At 40.4% G+C, this 20,691-nt stretch overlaps 1 protein-coding gene across 2 annotated transcripts in view; it reads left to right on the plus strand.

Annotated features, from left to right (window-relative positions):
- STIM1 (stromal interaction molecule 1) overlaps positions 1-20,691 on the plus strand; it is a 212,441-nt gene that overhangs the window by 162,147 nt on the left and 29,603 nt on the right. For both annotated transcript variants that reach the window (XM_068555037.1, XM_068555038.1), the window contains exons 4-5: positions 15,082-15,193; positions 18,466-18,581. In XM_068555037.1, the coding sequence (XP_068411138.1) occupies positions 15,082-15,193; positions 18,466-18,581 (228 nt within the window). The remainder of the gene's footprint in view (positions 1-15,081; positions 15,194-18,465; positions 18,582-20,691) is intronic.

Below are 20,691 nucleotides of genomic sequence, written 5' to 3' on the forward strand. Positions count from 1 at the left end.
AGGTGAATTTTGTAGAATCTTTGAGCAGTAGAATTGTTGTTTGTATGTTTGAGCCAATGGAAACAGTAACTATGCCCTTTGTAGTGAGGGGTGGTGGGAGGCATTGACCTAAGAGGATTCCCTTCTAAAGCATGGCTTCCATTCTTCTAAACAAAGTGCAGTATTACTATTTCTTCTCCCTTTTCGTGGACATGAGATTTAAAAAGATGTTGTCTGCCAAACAAAGCATATTTCTTAATAATTTCTTTACCCATTTTTATGGATCAAAGGCACCTTAACCATCAATTTTGATTCTAACTAAAGAGTATGATTCCAGCTAAAAGCAAAATAACCTGGTATTCTAGTGTCACTCTGAACTTTGTGTTGAGATGTTTTTGTTTTTTTTTAAAATAAATTTCTTTCTTTCTTTATTTCTGGCTGCATTGGGTCTTTGTTGCTGCACACGGGCTTTCTCTAGTTGCGGTGAGCAGGGGCTACTCTTCGTTGCAGTGTGCAGGCTTCTCACTGCAGTGGCTTCTCTTGTTGTGGAGCATGGGCTCTAGGCACATGGGCTCAGTACTTGTGGCACACAGGCTTAGTTGCTCCGCGGCATGTGGGACCTTCCCAGACCAGGGATCGAACCCGTGTCCCCTGCATTGGCAGGCGGGTTCTTAACCACTGCATCACCACGGGACTCCCGAGAAGATGTTTGTTTTCTACTAGGCTTTTGGAAATAAGAAAATAAGCTGACAGTCTTCCTGTCTGTTCGTTTGTAGGACAGGATTTTTCGTAGGAGCAGTAAAGCAGTACTGGAGAACCAGGAGGGTTTTAGGGAGAAAACTCAGCAGAACTGTCCTCTCTGTTGACATGACACAGGGGACCAGGTGGCATTGGACTTTTGCATAAACCATTTCAAAAGTCAGATCAATATAAAAGAGTTGGCATCCCCTTTTTGCTTTTACATAAACCTGACGAGAGATCTATTTATTCTGTTCTTTAGCTATTTAAAAATTACTTTGCTAAGTGAATCATCAAGTCATTTAGTTAAATTCCTCAACCATAGTTGTTTGTTGCTATATTTTTTGGGGAAAAGGTACAACTGGCTTTTTCTTTCTCTTACATTCTTTCAGGTATAAATACGAAATGACCATGATGTGTTAAATCATTACATCAACGCTGGTTGCTTTTTGTTATCTGAAGAAAATGAACTTATCACAGTCATTTTCTATTTATATTACATAGCTATTTGAGGGTAAAATGTCTTACTTGTATCCACATTTAATAAAGGAAACTGAGCATCTCCTACCTATTTCTGTTCCCAAGTCCTGAGGATTCTACCTCTTTAATATATTTTATGTGCATCTCCTATGATACTGTTTTAGCTCAACTTCCTCTTTTTTTTTTTTTTAAATTTTTATTTATTTATTTATTTATTTTTGGCTGTGTTGGGTCTTCGTTGCTGCACACGGGCTTTCTCTAGTTGCGGCGAGCGGGGGCTACTCTTTGTTGCGGTGTGCGGGCTTCCTCACTGCAGTGGCTTCTCTCATTGTGGAGCACGGGCTCTAGGCGCGTGGGCTTCAGTAGTTGTGGCACGCGGGCTCAGTAGTTGTGGCACATGAGCTTAGTTGCTCCGCGGCATGTGGGATTTTCCCAGACCAGGGATCGAACCCGTGTCCCCTGCGTTGGCAGGCGGATTCTCAACCACTGCGCCACTGGGGAAGCCCTCAACTTCCTCTTTTGAAAGAGATTTATTGAGTTGTAATTGACAATAAAATAAGGTATAAATATTTAAAGTGTACAATGTTCAAAGTTCTGACACATGTATACAACTGTGAAACCATCACCACAATCAAGATAGTGAATATATTCATCACCCCTACAATTTTTCTCACAGCCTTTTATGATCTCTCCCCTCCTACCTCTCAGACAACTACTGATCTTTCAGCTGCTATAGGCGTGTTTGCATTTTGTAGAATTTTATATACATGGAATCATATAATATATACTTAAAAAATTGGCTTCCTTCACTTAGCATAATTATTTTGAGATTTATTCATATTGTTGCATATATAAATATTTTATTTATTTTTATTGCTGAGTAGTAGTCCATTGTCTAAATATACCACAATTTGTTTATCCATCACCTGCTGATAGACATTTGAGTTATTTCCAGTTTTTGGTTATTACAAATAAAGCTTCAATGAACATTCATGTACAAGTCTTTCTATGGGCACATATTTTCTTTTCTCTTAGGTAAATATCTAGTAATGGAATCTCTTAGGTAAATATCTAGTAATGGAATGGCTAGATCACATGGTAGGTACATATTTTTAAAAAACTGTTGGACTGTCTTCAAAGTAGTTGTATCATTTTACATTCCCAGCAGCAGTGTATGACTTTCAGTGCTTCCACATCCTCACCAGCACTTGGTATGGTCAGTCTTCTAAATTTTAGCTATTCTAATAGTGTAGTGTTACCACATAGTGGTTTTATTTTGCATTTACCTGATGACTAATGATGTTGGGCATCTTTTCATGTGCTTTAATTGCCATTCATATATCTTTTTTGGTGGATTATCTGTCCAAATCTTATGTCTTTTTAAAAATTGGGTTGTTTGTTTTCTTATTGTTGAGTTTTGAGAGTCCTTTATGTGTTCTGGATATAAATCCTTTATGAGATGTATGCTTTGCAAAGATTTTCTCAGTCTGTGGCTTATCATCCTCTTCACAGTGTCTTTTAAAGAACAGAAAGTTTTAATTTTTCTGAAGTCCAGTTTATCAATTTGTTCTTTTATGGGTCATGCTTGTGGTATCATGTATAAGGAATCTTTGCCTAACCCAAGCTTACACAAACATTTTCTCCTACCTTTCCTTCTAGAAGTTTTATAGTTTTAGGTTTTACATTTAGGCCTATGATCTGTTTTGTATTAATTTTTGTATATGGTGTTAAGTATGGATTTTAGTTCTTTTTTGTGCTTGTGGATGTCCCAATTGTTCTGGAACCATTTGTTGAAAATTCTATCCTTTCTCCACTGCATTGCCTTGCACCTTTTGTCAAAAATCAGTTGTCCATATAAACATGGGTTTATTTATGAACTCTCTATTCTTTTTTTTTTTTTTTTTTTTTTTTTTTATGGCTGTGTTGGGTCTTCGTTTCTGTGCGAGGGCTTTCTCTAGTTGCGGCAAGTGGGGGCCACTCTTCATCGCGGTGCGCGGGCCTCTCACTATCGCGGCCTCTCTTGTTGCAGAGCACAGGCTCCAGACGCACAGGCTCAGTAATTGTGGCTCACGGGCCTAGTTGCTCCGCGGCACGTGGGATCTTCCCAGACCAGGGCTCGAACCCGTGTCCCCTGCATTGGCAGGCAGATTCTCAACCACTGCGCCACCAGGGAAGCCCCCTGAACTCTCTATTCTGATCTACTGATCTATTTGTCCGTCTTTATGTCAATGCCATGCTATTTTGATTACAATAGCCTTATAGTTATTCTTTCAGTCAGATAGTATTAGCCCTCCAACTTTGTTTTTCTTTTTCAAAGTTGTTTTGGCTGTTTGTCCTTGAACCCGCTTGTCAATTTCTACAAAAAACCCTACTGGGATTTTGACTGAGATTGCATCAGATCTATAGATTAGTTTGAGTGAGCTGACATCTTAACAATATTTAGTTTTCTGACCTATGGACAAAGTATATCTCTCCATTTATTCAGGAGATAACACTTTCTCTCAGCAATGTTTTGTAGTTTTCAGGATACAGGTCTTTCATATATTTTGTCATATTTATTTCTAAGCATTTCATAGGTTTTGTTCCTATTGTAAATAGTATTTTTAAAATTGTGGGAAAATATGCATAACATAAATTTTACTATTAAATGGTATTAAAAATTTAATTCCTGATTGTTTCTTTATATAGAAATATAATTGATTTTATATATTGATCTTGTATTCTGCAACGTTGCTAAACTCACTTATCAGTAGGATACCATCAGATTTTCAAATTAGACAATCATGTCTGCTGGTAAAGAAAGTTTAACTTTTTCTTTTCCAACCAGGATGCCTTTAAAAAATCTTTTTCTTATTTGATTGCCCTAGTTAGTATCACCAGTACAGTGTTGAAGAGAAGTGGTAAGCGCAGACATCTTCGTCTTATTTCTGATATTAAAGGGAAAGCATTCAGTCTTTCGCCATTAAATATAACATTTGCTGTGGGTTTTTTTTGTTTGTTTGTTTTTGTAAAAGGTCTTTGTTAGATCAAGGAAGCTACCTTCTATTCCTAGTTTTCTGAGCGCTTTGATCAGAAATGCATGTTGGATTTTATCAAATGAGTTTACTGTGTCTTTTGAGATGATTGCCTGGTTTTTATATTTTTGTTTGCTAATGTGATAAATTATATTGACTGATTTTTCCATGTTAAACTAACTGCATTCTTGGGATAAACCCCACTTTGTCATCTTCTTAATATATGGTTGGATTTTACTTTTTAAAAATTTTATTGTTTATTTTTCTATTAAAATGTTTAAATGGAAGTATAGTTGATTTACAGCATTATATTAGTTTCAGGTGTACAGCATAGTGATTTAGTGTTTTTTACAGATTGTACTCCATTAAAAGTTATTACAAGGTAATGGCTATGATTTCCTGAGCTATACAATATATCCTTGTTGCTTATCTATTTTATACATAGTAGTTTGTATCTCTTAATCCCACATCCCTAATTTTCCCCTTTCTCCCCTTCCCTCTTCCATTTGGTAACCACTAGTTTGTTTTCTATATTTCCTATTTGCTAAAACTTTGTTTCAAACTTGTGCACCTTTGTTAGTGAAGGATGTTGGTTTGTCATTTTCTTTTCTTGAAATATCTTTGTTTTTGGTATCAGGATAATGCTGGCCTCATAGAATGCGTTGGGAAGTATTCCTCTTCAATTTTTTCAGAAGATTTCATACAGAATTGTTATATTTTTCCTTGAATATTTGGGAGAATTCACCAGTAAAGCCATTTGAGCCTGGTGTTTTCCTTGTGGGACGGGTTTGTTTTTTTTTTTTTCTACAGTATCAATTTCTTTAATAGGTATAGGTTATTTACTTCTTCTCTAGTGAGCTTTCGTAGTTTGTGTCTTCAAGGAATTTGTCCATTACATTAAGTTGTCAAATTTACTGGCATACATTTGCTCATAACATTCCCTTATTATTCTTTTAATATGCCTTAAATCTGTAATGATGTCTCATTCCTGATGTTGGTAATTTGTGTCTTCTCTCTTTTTTCTACTGATCTTGTTAGATTTTATTAATTTTATTGATCTTCTCAAAGAATCAGTATTTGGTTTCAAGGATTTTCTCTATTGTTGTTTATTTCATTGACTTTTACTTTGAACTTTATTTCTTCTGCTTACTTAGGGTTTAATTTGCTCTTTTTTTCTACTTCGTTAAGGTGGAAGCTAAGGATATTGATTCAAGACCTTTCTTTTTTTTTCTAATATAGGCGTTTAGTGCTATAAATTTCCTCTAGACCCTGCTTTAGCAGCATTTCACAAATTCTAGTGTGTTGTGGTTTTTTGCTTTTTTCCAACTGATTTATTCATAGCATAGACAGAGTGAAAATATCTAAAATGAAAACACAACTGATGGTAAATGCTTATTTTCACCTTTTTGGGGGGCCTGATACAGTCTGTAATAACTTAGCATCCCTTAATGTGTTCCAACTTGAGGGATTATTTTTGCCTTAGAAATGCATACCTCTGAAATCTGTCTTATATCTTAGTATTGGTTCTTCACTATCTTAGATGATGTGTTTTGTTTTTATTTTCATTCAGCTTAAAATACTTTGTTTCCTTTTTGATATCTTCTTTGATTCATGAATTATTGAGAAGCAAGTTATTTAGTTTCCAAATATTGGGGATTTTTTTAGAGATTTTTCTGTTATTGATTTGCATTTCAAATCCATTGTGGTCTGAGGACATACTTTATATTTAATATTTTAAAAATATTTTAAGACTTTAAAAAAAATGTACCTGAACATGATCTATCTTGGTAAATGTTCCATGTGCCCTTGGCATTTGTTGGGTAGAGTGTTCTATAAAATTCAGTCTGGCCATGTTGGTTTATGGTTGTTCAAGTCTACTATATCTTTGCTGATTTCCTGCCTACTTGTTCTATCAATTAACGAGAGAGGAGTATTTAAATTTCCAACTATAATTGTGGATTTACCTATTTCTCCTTGCAATTAATTCTGTGAGTTTTTGCTTCATGTCTTTTGAAAGTCTGTTAACTAGGTGCATACAGATTTAGGATTATTATGTCTTCTTGATTAGCTGACCTCTTTATTATTATGAAATGACCTTCTTTATCCCTGGTAATATTCTTTGCCTTGAAATCTACTTTGATATTAATATAGCTTTCTTTTGAGACTTGTTAGTTTGGTGTTTCTTTTTCCATCTATATATTTTTAACCTATTTGTGCTTTTCTATTTAAAGTGCATTTCTTATAGACAGCATATGGTTGAGCCCGATTTTTTTTTTTGCAATAAGACAGTCTCTGCCTTTTAATTGGGGTGTTTAAACCATTTACATTGAATATGTTTATTAATATGGTTAGATCTGAGTCCATTATCTTGCTGTTCATTTCCTGTTTTTCCCATCTGTTCTTTGTTTGCTCTTCCTTATTTTCTACCCTCTTTTGGATTAATGAGTATTTTTTATAATTCCAGTTTATCTTCTTTGTTGGCTTAACTTTTTGCTTTGTTATTTTAGTGGTTGTTTTAGGAGATAAAATACACATCTTTAACTTATCACAGTCTATTTTCAAGAGATAATAGTACCTCTTGCCACATATAGTATAAGAACCTCCCAACAGTGTATTTCCATCTCTGCCCTCTCAACCTTAGTTTCACTCTCTGCACAGTGGCCTGGAAATTTTCTCACAGCCATAAGCTGGGGCAGTTGTATGATTTGCCTCATTTGTTTACCAGCTCTCAAGATCACTGTCCATTGTAGGCTGATGTCCAGTGTCTTGAAAACCATTGTTTCATATGTTTTGTCTTTTTTTTTTTTGGTTGTTTCATGAGGCAGGGTGAATTCCATCCCTGTTACTTCATCTTGGCCTGAAGCAGAAGTCTTAGTTTAATCATCTTTTGCTTTGCTTGAATGTTTTCATACTATTCTTCTTGGCCCAGTGTAAATCTACTGCAGTTTGTACTTTAGTTGGTTCCAGAGAGATCTTTCTAAAATAAATATCTGACCAGGTCTCTGCTTTTCAGTGGCTCCCCATTTCTTTTTTAAATAATGAAACAAACATGCTAAGACACCAAATTTCCGTGTGGAGTAAATATTACTAAATGGAACCTGGAGAAATAAAGGTATTGCGAAAAATTTTACAAGTAAATTCCTACATAATCATATATAGTAACCATATATTATTTTGAAAAGATAAATATTGATTTTTCTATTGGTCAGGTAACAATTTGTATAGAACTAGCTTTTAATATAAATCACAACTGCTGTCTCATTTGGAACTCAATAAAATATTGAAAGCTCAGTAGTTGTTGACAAAATTAATTATTACAGGGCTTCCCTGGTGGCGCAGTGGTCAAGAATCCACCTGCCAATGCAGGGGACACGGGTTCGAGCCCTGGTCCGGGAAGATCCCACATGCCGCAGAGCAACTAAGCCCGTGAGCCACAACTACTGAGCCTGCGCTCTAGAGCCCGTGAGCCACAACTGCTGAGCCTGTGTGTGCTGAGCCCGTGTGCTGCAACTGCTGAAGCCTGCGTGCCTGGAGCCCGTGCTCCGTGACAAGAGAAGCCATCGCAATAAGAAGCCCACGCACCGCAATGAAGGGTAGCCCCTGCTTACCACAACTAGAGAAAGCCCGCTCGCAGCAACGAAGATCCAATGCAGCCAAAAATAAAATAAATAAATTTATTAAAAAAGATTAATTATTACAGAAAATGCCACTGATTTTTTCATGTTTATCTATGAGATGTTAGTCAGATGCATTGACATTAAATGCCCACTTGTAATCTCAAAATGAATTATCTCAATTAGGAAAAAAGATCAATATGTACATATATATAAAAATCTGGTTGTGTTCTCTTATATTCCGAGAATTTCTTAATATTTTCATGCTGCCATTCCTTACTCACCTCTGTAGTATTGGCCTCAGTAGGTACTGTTTCTCTCTTCCAATTTGTGCAAACATGCCTGCAAAAAACAAACAAACAAAATTAACTGAGTACTTTCTACATACCAGGCATTGTGCCAGATTACTTTAGCATACCAGGCTCAGGCTCATTTCTGTGCTCCACTTATTTTCATATTTTCTACCACTGTTTATCACACCTCCTTCTCTGTACCTGCACTGATTTATCTGCAGTTATTACGATATGCCATCCTCTTTCATCCCTTGATGCTTTCTCATATACTGTACCCTCTGTCTTCCTTTTTGATCTGGTTAAATCCTACTTGATAATTAAGACTCAATTTAAGTATACCCTTCTTTAGGAAATCTTCCCTGAAAACCACAGGCTAGGTTAGGTGCCTTCTGTGTTCCCACAGCCTCTTTACATTTATCTCATCACAGCACTTAGCACACTAATTGCAACTATCTGTTCCCCTGCCTTTTTATTTCCCCACCAGACTGCTTGAGGGCATTATCTTATATGATTCCATATCTTAACACATAGCCCAGGACCTGGCCCAGAGCAGGGATGTGGAAGACAGGAGTTTGTCCTTGGGTCTGCCATTGTGTGATGTTATACAAGTTGTTTGGCTCATTCAACATTCCAAAGTCTAGGTTCCCTTACTACTCTGCAGCCATGATGCTAGTCTTTCTCTAATCTGGTCTCTGCTAGCCATGTAGCTTCTTTATAGGTGGTGTTCACTAGTATGTCCTTTTGGGCTCTGGCAGACTTGGTTTTTGCCAGGTAGCCTAGTGGGCCTATCACATGAGGCCTAAGTAAAAGGGCCAGATTCTTTTTGCAGTAATGGTTTAGGGCTTGGTATTGATACCATGTTAGAAAACTAACATAGTATCTGCCTCACTCTAGGCTCAGATGACAAACTGCTAGTGAGAGCCAGAGGGAAACCACTCAGAGAAAAACCACAGGTCTAGGCTGCAAACTATCTTTAGGGAGGGCCACTTTGGTAAGATTCTGTAGGTGTCTTGGAATGCTCTCTCTCCATAGTAGTCAGATAAGAAGCTAGGCTTTGTGATGCATTTTCTGACTCACTCTGGCAATCAGTCACTCGTTTCTCTGTGCCCTCACATCACCCCATACATCCCTCTTACCTAGCACTTATCACACTGTATTATACTCATTTAATTTCCTATATGTCTCCTTCTCTAGAAAAGAGCCCTTGATGATGGAGATCATCCAGATTGATCTCTGTAACCAACCAAAGATCTACTAGAGTAGAAGCCAGTGAAAGCTTAGTGAATGAAAGAATGAATGAATGGTGATAATAATGGATAATATTTGTTTAGCACTTACTGTATGCTAGGAACTTCTCATATCTTCATTACACTCTTATGATATGAGAACTCTGATTCTCACCATTAGGTGACAGAATGAGGCACAGAAAGGTTAGGTAACTTGTCTATGATCTTACATCTACTAAGTAGCAAATCTTGAATTCAATCCAAGTCACTTGGTTCCAAAGTCCAAATTCTTAACCACTGTGCTATATCTGACTGGCTGACCAAAAGACTGACCAAAGGCTGACCAAGTGACCAACTAACTGACTAACAGCTGTGTGAAAGAGAGGCAAAGAAGGTACTGGTAACTTTTCTGCCAGACATAGTTCTTTTGGGATGTGAGTTTGAAACTACAAAAGTGAGGGGTTTTTTTGGAGGCACCACCGGTCCATTAGGGGAAAAACCTACTGATTCAGGAGCCCATTTCTTACTGCTTATTCTTTCTCTGACAAGAAAAAGGATTGGCCAAGGCCAAGGATCTGTTCTGGCATATCCCTGGAGGTATCACTATAGCTCATGTGCTAGGAGTAATACTTACTGTTCCATCTGCCTGGAATGCCCTTCCCCCAAGTATCCACATGGCTCATGACTTCATTTTATTTTCTCCTCCAATGTCATCTCGTCAAAGAGGCCTTCCTTGATCTGGTCTGATATAGCACTACTCTTTATCCTCTTTCCCTGCTTGATTTTTCTTCTTGTATTTATCACTACCCAACATACAATTATTTGTTATAGTGTTTTAGTTTGTCTCTCTCCACCAGAATATAAACACTAGGAATCTGCGACTCTTTTGTGCACTGTTACATTCCTAGCTTCTAGAGCGGTGCCTGGTAAGTAGTAGGTACTCAGTAAAAATTTCCCCCCAATGAATAAATGATTTTGGAGTTTTGGACCAACTGCTTTCAAGGACTTTTATCATTTGGCCTTAGCAGTGCCTCACCCTCCTTGTCCCTATGTATAACCCTTGGACTCCTGGCAAACGGGAGTCAGAGTTCTCTGAACAGGCCCCACACTTTATAGTTCTGTGTCTTTGCTCATGATTTTAAAATGGGCTCCAAAGAGTTTCAATAAGTGAAGAGGTAGAGCTGGGTTTTTAAGGGTTAGCTGGTGTTTATCAGGCCAGGAAGAGGGAAGAGAGCTTTTCCAGAAACAACAAAGACCTAGAAGTCTGAGAGCAATGTTCAAGGATAAATAAGTAAATAGTGCAAGATACTGATTCTAGAAGAAGACTGAGAAGCTAAAAGCTATAACAGAGGCATCATGTAGGGTAAAGCTGTGAAGTTTGGGTCAATGGTTTCCAACTGTACAAGACAATCAACTGGGGTGCCCCAAGAGAATATAATAGCTTGTATTTATATTGCATTTATTTTTATCTCATTTAATTTTTATGTATGTTTTACAATATACCTAATGTTAGTACATATATCTAATTTATAAACAGACATTCATATATTGGCAATGTGTGCTCAAATTTTTTTTTGCATGTAGATTATGTCATTAGAAAGCTTGGAGGCTACATAGTCAGTCACCTTGTGCGTTTCTTTTATAAAGGACTATTTGTTGTGGAAAACTCCAGAGGTTGGCTCTCTCCGATTCTGTGTAGTATTGTTTGTCATTTTGCCCAGAGATGTAGTCTTTGATGTCTCTAGGAGCAAAATGGACAGGCTTAGGGGGATGAGAGAATCATGACCTTAGAAAACTCTCTCTTGCTTGCATGTCCTCCTGGGGTTTGGTCGTGTGAGTCATTTGGAGTCTCTATCTGTACTAAGCTCCCCTGGCCAAATTCTGTCTCCTTTTACTGTCAGCCACAGCTCTCTGTACTTGCTGTTACCTTCTTCCTTACTTTGGCTCAGGGATTCTTCCCATTTTCTCTTTTGGAATGAGAAAGCAGAACAAGATTTTTAACTTTTAGGTACTTGAACCTTAGGAACAAGGGGCCCTAATATCTCACCTTGACTGTTGAGTGAGATCTTCATGCTGGGACACAGGGTTGCTGTCTGACAAGGATGCAGCTCGTCCTGGCTTACTTTGTTCAGACTGCAGTGACTCTGAGTGGGCAACACCATACTGCCAAGCCTTACCTAGGTAGGGCCTCTGCCAGGTAACAGAATAATATGTGGAGCACAAAACCCAGAAAACAAGTGCCTTGAGGTTTGTCCTGACATGCTAAAGTCATCATCCTTTTCCGCAAAGCTTAGTTCTGTAGGGACTATGTTCAGAGTCCATCCTTATTGGAGTGTAGTGGTCCCCTTACAGATCCTCTGCCTCACTTAGTGTAGTGTTTAGAGCAGTAGTTCTCAGTGGGGGGCAGTTTTGTTCCCCAGGGAGCGTTTGGCAGTATCTGGAGACATTTTTGATTGTTATGACTGGCAGCATGCTACTGGCATCTGGTGGGTAGATGCCAGGGCTATTGTTAAACATCTTACAATGCATAGGACAGCCCCCAACAACAAAGAATTAACCTGTCCAAAAGGTCAGTGCTGCAGAGACTGAGAAACCCCGGTTTAGAGTGACTCCTGACTGTCTCCACTGCAGTGTAGGGCACAAGTGGAGGAGTTCCTGCATGCCAAGCGTTTATGCTCAGGCTTGTATGAGGTCGTCTTCCCCATAGACAAAAGACCCTTGTGGCACCGCTGTCCTCAAGCCTTTCAAGCAACAATACGTGACGTGGCCTTTCTACTCCATATGCCACGCTGGGTGAGGCTGAGCTCCCTTGACAGTAGCGGCAGGAATGTGTTCTCTGCACTTTGCAGGCTAGCACTTGTCTGTCTGCCTCACATCTTGTGCCACTCTGCTAGGCCTTCATTACCTAACACTCTGGACCGTAGCAAGTGATCATGTTTATAATGTATGTGGAGATATATTCATTTTCAGGAACAAAAGGCCTGTCTATTCTACTTTCCTCAACACTTCTTTAACCCCAGTTCTGTCATCCCTCCTTTCCTAAGCCCTAGGATTTGAGCATATCTCTTGGAAATTAATCTTTCTCTTCCCTCCAATGTATTCTAGTCTGGAAATTAGATATTCAACCAGGCAATGACTAAGCACTCACCGCCTAAGCCTCCGGGATCTTGTCTTCTAGGACACAATCAATCTGAGTGCACTAGACCTGCCTCATTTCCTCTCCTGGAACCTTTCCTGTGCCTCTGCAAATGGTCTAATCTACCTTCAAAGTCTCTTGGCTTCAGAACTTTCCTCCTGAGCTCCAGCAGCTTCTTGGGGACGTGGAGAGTTTAGAGCATTTTTGTCTTCTATTGTTTCATTCGGAATGTCTTTCTGAGTGTCTGCTTTGTACCGTGTGCTGGGCTCCCCTATGGGAGGTAGAAGGATGAAGGGTCAGGGCCCAGCCTTCCACCTTCTCTAGTTTATATGAGAGTGACAGAAACAACCTAAGATCTGAGGTGTGCCTACTAGAGGAATGCTGATTTTTGGGCAAGCATTTCAGAAGTTAACCTCCACCTGAGCTGTATATTTGTCTGGCAAGATTGTGGCTGCTGTCTGGAGGCCCACATTCAGAACATTTCTGGAACTCCTCATTTAGGGTAGTTACTCTTTCAGTAAATTCTTACTGATGCCACTGTATAAGAGGCACTATTTTAAAGGAATGAAGTTTTTTTTTTTTTTTTTTTAAATTACACTATACTAGGTGTGCTTTATTTATTTATTAATGGCTGTGTTGGATGTTCGTTTCTGTGCAAGGGCTTTCTCTAGTTGTGGCAAGCGGGGGCCACTCTTCATCGCGGTGCGCGGGCCTCTCACTATCGCGGCCTCTCTTGTTGCGGAGCACAGGCTCCAGACGCGCAGGCTCAGTAATTGTGGCTCACGGGCCCATTTGCTCCGTGGCATGTGGGATCTTCCCAGACCAGGGCTCGAACCCGTGTCTCCTGCATTGGCAGGCAGATTCTCAACCACTGCGCCACCAGGGAAGCCCAAGAGGCACTATTTTAATGACAAAGGGGTGAGCTAAAATGAATAGGATGTGGTCCCTGCCTTCAATGTCTCCTGACTATTAAGGGGAAATTAGAAAGCATTCTGATGAAGTACAGTTTTGGGGAAAGGTATGTATCTTAAGAGAGGAGGGTGATAAATCTCACCATTTTATTCTGCTTCAAAACTTCTTTGGCTTCTTGCTGCTCACAGCAGTAGTGTTCAACTTGAGGAATGTACAAATTCCTTTTAAGGGAAATCATTTATCTTGGGCCTGCAAAGCTGGTTTATTTAATGGTATTTAAATATGTAGAAACATAAAATGAGGTTTAAGTTGCTATATAAAATTTGTGTACAAATATAAACAAAAACACACTGATACATTAAATAAAAGCAAATTTCAAATCCAATAAAATGACACTTTTTTGCTGGAACCCAGTTGCTCCCATGCAAGGCTCTTTAAGTTCAGCATAGCTGTATTACTGGGTGCTATGTGGTGACTCAGTCCTCCCACCATTTTTCTCTATTCAAGCTCCTATGAAACTTTGATTTATATAATACATCATGACATCATTTGACTTTTACTTGGCTTGAACATATTCCTTGCATGTTAAGTCCTCTTCTGTTCTTTTCTTGTTGATTCTTGATAAAGTATAGAGATAAATTTGTTATATATGTGGCTAAATACCACACAAATATTAAAATTATTTTACAAGGATTATTTTTATGGTTGTCCATTTAAAAAAATCACAGTCTTATAGTATTGAGGAAATGATTAGGTACAGTGGTCCATGTATGGTAATGACATGATTTGCCATGTTGTGAATGATCACTCAGTAATTGTTTCAGTTAGAATTGGCTCCTGCTGTGACAGAAAATCTTTTCAATCTGATATAAGCAAAAGGGGAAATTTACTTTTTGCACGAAATTGAAAAATGTATGAATAGGGCTGTCTACAGGTGTGATCTCATTCAGGGCTTAAGTGATGTCATCTGGATCCATCACTTGGCTCAGATTTGCCTTTGTATGAAGCTTTCCAGCAGTGTCAGGGAGGATATACGTATGTGTGTATCTGTGTGTGTGTCTCTCTCTATATATATATCCTTTATATATATTATTAATATAAACTTTAAAATGTTATATACGTATGATATTTATGACATAATGGCTAGGGCAAGGGCTATGACGCCAGACTGCTTGAGTCCAAAATTGGCTTTACCAATTCCTGGCTGGATAATTTTGGGAAAGTTACATGACCTTTTTGTGCGTCAGTTTCTTCATCTGTAAAATAGGGATAAAGTGGAACATATCCTTCACATGGTAGTTGCAAAGATTAGTGAGCTAATATATGTGAAGTGCTTAGCACAGTACCTGTTATATAGTAAGTGCTATGTAAATGATGGCTTCTATTAATATCATTTGTTATTATTATATTACAATAATACATAATATAATACTATATATAATATAGTGTATTATATAATAATTAAGGATTATTTTATCCCAGATACCTGAATAGTGGAAGAACAAGTCCATCCCCTATAGGTCAAACAAAAAGTACTGTATGTATTCCTTTCATACTTGGGATTTTATGGGAGAGAGATCTGTTAAACACGTAGACATGTGGTGAATGTTAAGGTCGTTGAGATTGTGACAGTAAGAACAAGCCGTGCTTGCATTCTGGAGTCATGGCTTTGCTTATCTCTTCCCGCAGTATACAACTGGACCGTGGATGAGGTGGTGCAGTGGCTGATCACATATGTGGAGCTGCCTCAGTATGAGGAGACCTTCCGGAAGCTGCAGCTCAGCGGCCATGCCATGCCGAGGTCAGGAAGCGACTGGGTTCTCTCACTGGGGGTGCGGGGAATGGGCTGGGGTCGGCTTGCCCTCATGTTGCTCTCACCTGTTAACTGAAGTTTCACCCCTTTCAGGGCAGAATCTGTAGACTTCTCACATTTACTGTGCACTTGCTAGAAAGCATATGGACACTTCACATCTATTCTCTTATTTAACATTTCTATCAATCCTGGGACTAGTACTAATAGCTACCATTTATTGAGTGCTTAGTATATGCCAGCCACTCTACTCAACACTTTATGTACAGTATCTCATTTAATTCTTACATCAATCCTGTAAGGTAGGTATTATTGTATCTAGATGATGAACCTGGCCTAGTAACTTTTCCAAGGTCACATGGCTAGTAAGAGGCAAAACTGCGATTTGAACCTAGATCTGGGTAGACTTCAAAGCCTGTGTTTTTCTCTTTTCTTTTGCTGTCCCCCCAGCAGTTGCCTCTTTCATTGCCCAGGGGACTCAGGGCTCTTTTAACCTCCCCGGAACTATCCATCTGCAGTTTATCTGCTGTAAAGAACCGGTGCAGAGGTGGGGGCTGACTACCATTGGCCCCAGTCTCCTCTCTGGAATGACTCTTCCAACAGCTGTTATGCCCTAGCTCTGCCTCCCTTTCAGGCACAATGTACTAGCACTTGGGGTGGGTGTGGGGAGGGGATGGAATACTGCTTGGACTTCTTGTTATGTCAAACTAGCGCCATACGTCATTCAGTCATTAATCCATTCACTTATTCATTCACCCAGTATTTACTGGGTACCTGCTCTGTGCCAAGCACTTGTGCTGGGTGCTGGGGATAAAGATGACAACAACCTGCCCTTGCCCTCAAAGGGCTTACTGTCTGGTAAGTGCTGATTATGTATCATCTGTCATCTTATTATGTAGGTGCATCTGGTTATGAGCTTCGGCAAAGGGGAGAGGGGAAGGTGAAGCTGTTGGAATGCCCACACATTGCAGCCTCCAGCCGCAGGGCTACCGGGCACTGCTGTCCGGGCCTAGCTGAGCTGGCTGGTCCCTCCTCTGCTGCCTGCAACCTCTTATTCACAGCTTCTCCCTACTCTGGAGAGCGTAATAATCTTAATGTTTGTACATCCCTTTATAGAGTACTTTCCTACCTATTATTTCAGTTGATTCTCACAATTCTGGGAGGAAGGAATTATTATCCCAACTTTTGGGCAAGCAAACTGAACTTCAAATATTTTATGATTTTTCAAAGCTGGTAAGTGGCAGAGCTGGGATTTGAACTCAGGTCTGCCTGGTTCTAAGTGCCCTGCTTTTTTCACTGCATCTTCCTCTTGCCCCATGTAGTTTGAAAATAGGCTTCCTGGAAATACTCAGTTTAGTTCTATTTAACAAAACTTTACCAAGCACTTACCATGTGCCATGCTCTCTCCTGGGCCCTGAGGACAAAGAAATGCATTAGACCTCACATTGGCCTTGAGGAACTCCATGTTCAGTGGAAAAGAGAGACAATTAAACAGATGATTGACCATGAAGCTCCAGGATTTAGGTTTCTTTCCCATGGAAATAGCAGTATTGCCTTGTGGATCCCTGGCCTATTCCATCTTGAAGAACGGCTATGGCTTCGATTAAAACTGTAAAACATAGGGTAAGAAGTCAGTTCTCAGGCAGTGCGCTCACTTGGCCATTCTGTGACTAGGATTAGATCCAAGACCAGACCCAGCCAGGCTGGGCATAGGGGTAGAGGTAAACAAGCTGTGGTACCTTAGTGACAGCAGGAAGCATAGAGCATTCAGAGCATAGGGTGTGGGGTAGAGTGTGGGCACTTCTAGGCCCATCCCTAGGCAGCGTGGTATAATGGGACGGATCTAGCAGATTTGCGTTGTATCCTGCCTTTGCCACTTACTTGCTGTGTGACTTTGGGCAAGCTACTTACCTCTAAGTCTCGTTTTTCTTATCTGTAAAGTGGAGCTAATAATAGAACTGGGTTCTTAAAGTGTGAGGACTAAATGAGGTATTGTATGTAAAGTGTCAGAACAGTATGAGATATACACAGCTGCTTATTAAATGTTAGCTCCTTTCTCATTTCTCATTGCTTAGAAGTTCATAGGTTTCTTTGACAAACAGAATGTAGAAAAGATGACACTTATTTTGATCAGTTAGATGAAGGGGCCAGTACACCTGGTAGAAGTGCTCTAAACAGGAGCCCCAAGAACTCCCAGCTTTGTAGGAAACATGTGATTTACATAAGTAAAAGAAGGAAATTGAGGCCCCAGGGGAGAGACCAAGCTGCTTATGGTCAGACAAGTGAGTCACTGATGGAGCTGGCACCAGAAACTCGTTCTCCTGACCACCTCCACCCCCACCCCCATCACAGTGTCTCACTGCCTCTCTTGTGGGTGGGCTTGATCGCTTCCCAGGGCTAGAGAAAGAAGTAGCTACGCCTGCATGCCCAGGCAGGAGTATAAATGACACACTGATGTCAGAAGCTTCTTTTCTACCTAGGGAAACAAAGCTATGAAACAGAAAAGAGCACTAACCTTAGTACAGTAGGTAATGCTCACTTGTGGGACCCAGATCAGTGGTTTTTCAACCTTTCATATCCTATACCCCTCTCCTTCTGTATCTACTGTGTTCCAGCAGAAGAGAAACAAAGTCCCGTTTTTCCTACATCATTTCCTTGTTTATAGGTCCTCTCTTATTAAGTTATTATTAACAGTATGATTAAAGAACATAAGAAATTATAGTAATCTGACTGGGAGTAAATTACTGTTACTCAAATACAAGATAAGAAGACTAAGGCAATGCTTGTTGTCAGCAGATTTATATTTAATGACAATGTGTTAGGATTAGGATAATTCAGAGGTCCCTAGAATCACTGGGTCACGTGGCATAACATTTTGACCTGGGCTGGACAGGCGAATGTGTTTACAAATGGTGGGAGTATGGGGACAGGTATGTAGTGGATACTCCCTGGAAGGAGAAGTACAACAGAAAATTTACAGTTGGGTGTGGGAATGGTCACAGATGGTTAATCCTTTGAGAGTAGGATATTCAGGAGATGGTGGACCTGGGCAGAAGGGTGAACAAATTCTTGGTGAATGTTATGTGTCCTGTTTACTGCTTGCCGAGATCCACTGGTACAGACTCTCTGTACTAGAGTGCCGAGGGGAGCAATCACCAGGAGCTAGAAGTCATGGAAGTGTTCCTGGGCGAGGTGGGTAGTCCTACCAGGATCCTTCCTGCTTTGCCGACAGGGAACTGAGCCCCTACTCTTTGTCCCAACAGGCTCGCGGTAACCAACACCACCATGACAGGGACTGTGCTAAAGATGACAGACCGGAGCCATCGGCAGAAGCTGCAGCTGAAGGCCCTGGACACAGTGCTCTTTGGGCCTCCTCTCTGTGAGTCCTGTGGCAAGAAGGGCTGCTGATGTGCCATGGACCCGAAGGCAGTTGGAGTGGCTGGGTTGAGGTCCTGGGTCTGCCCTAAAGGGGTAAAATGAATGTTCTAGAGAGGTACACAATGCTACTGAGATCCAGGGGAGGGATAAAGAAGGCATCCTATAGAAGAGGTGGCATGTGACCTCTGCCTTTAAAGATGGATAGGGTTTTATTCCATGGAGGTGGCAGGAGAGGGCATTCTAGGTGGAGGAAACAACCTGAGCAAGGATACAAACACTAAAATATGAAGGGCATGCTCAGGTATAAAAAGTAACCCAAAAGGGGCTGAGTGCCATTAGCTGTTCCTGCTCTCGCTGTGGATATGCAGAGGGTATGAACTGATTGCTGAACATTTTGTGTCCTTGGACAAACAAACGGGATTAAGCAGGCTTTCACTGAATCAATAGAGACACACTCAGACTAAGGAAGTTTGGTCCCTTCAACCCAGGGTTAGTTGAGGGTATTAGGTGCTTCAACTCCTGAAGATCTGCAAGGTGGGAATGGCCAACCTTGCCAACCTTTTTTATTCTAAGTGAACTCAACACAGAAGTAGTAAGATTTCTTAGAAAATCAGTCTTGACCAAACAGGCTCTTAGGGCCTATTCCCTGCTCTTCGGGAGCTGTTGGCATCAATTGAGGATGCCAGCAGCAGAATGCTATACCGCCAAGAACTAGTCCAGAGAAGCAGCTGGCAGGCAGGGTCAGGGGCAGTATAACATTTCCCTGTCCGTGCATTTGGCTTGACAAGTGCCCAAGCCGATGTCTCAATAGAGGTGGATGGGTCTGTACTTTCTGTGGTTTAAAAAAATTTTAATAGACTTTATTTATTTGGCCACACAGCTTGTGGGATCTTAGTTCCCCAACCAGGGATCGAACTCAGGCCCACAGCAGTGAAAGCCCGAGTCCCAACCACCGGACCACCAGGGAATTCCCTATTTTCATTGTTTTAATTAAAAAAAAATTTTTTTTTTCAGCCACACTGCACGGCATCCTAGTTCCCCGACCAGGGATTGAACCTGTGCCCCCTGCAGTGGAAGTGCAGAGTCTTAACCACTAGACCGCCAGGGAAGTCCCTAGACTTTATTTTTTAGAGCAGCTTTAGGTTTACATCAGAACTGAGTGGAAGCTACAGAGATTTTCCATATACCTCCTGCCCGCATACATGCACAGCCTCCCCCATTATCAGCATCCTCACCACAGTGGTACACTGTAACAACTGCTGAACCTGCACTGACACAGCGTTATCACGCAGAGTCCGTAGTTTACATTAAGGTTCACTCTTGGTGTTGTGCAGTCTGTGGATTTTGACAAATGTGTAATGATGTGTATCCATCTGTGTGGTGTCATACAGAATGGTTTCACTGCCCTAAAGATCCTCTGTGCTCCACCTATTTATCCCGCTCTCCTCCTCAACCCCTGGCAATCACTGATTTTTCACTTCTCCATAGTTTTGCCTTTTCCAGAAAGTCTATATCTTTTGAAAGCGTGAAACAGAGCAACATGGGAGAAGACCATTTCCATCTCCTTTGTTGCCCTGTTTTTGGTCCTAGGACACATTTTTTCTTGCCATTCATTTATAAGTTTTGAATATATGACACAACAAAGGCACTACTCTTTATATGAGGCCCACCCTGTGTACTGAGCAATGGCCTTTCATTCATTCACTAACATTTATTGAGCACCTACTGTGTACCACTATGCATGACAGGGTCCCTGCTCTCAAGAATTTCCGTCTAAATGGAGATTGGCATGTCAACAAATTGAATAAATGGTCAACAAATACAGTGGTATAACTGTCGTGTAAGTCATTCCATAGTTCAGGTGGGAGCACAAAGTAGGGAGGAGTTGTCAATTGCAGACCAAGAAGCTTTATGGAGAGGATCCCTCTTGAGCTGACTCTTGAAAAATGGGAAGTGGCTTTATTAAACTCTCTCCGTTAACAGCCTATTCCCCTCTCTTTGTATACACCAGCAAGAACACTTCTGCCAGAAGAATCAAACCCAGCAGTGAAAGCTAGGCTATCTTTGCAGAGGCTCTCCCCTGTCACACCTAAGTTAGGGGAGGCCTCCGG

The sequence above is a fragment of the Eschrichtius robustus genome, chromosome 11, assembly GCF_028021215.1.
Source record: "Eschrichtius robustus isolate mEscRob2 chromosome 11, mEscRob2.pri, whole genome shotgun sequence".
NCBI lineage: Eukaryota > Metazoa > Chordata > Mammalia > Artiodactyla > Eschrichtiidae > Eschrichtius > Eschrichtius robustus.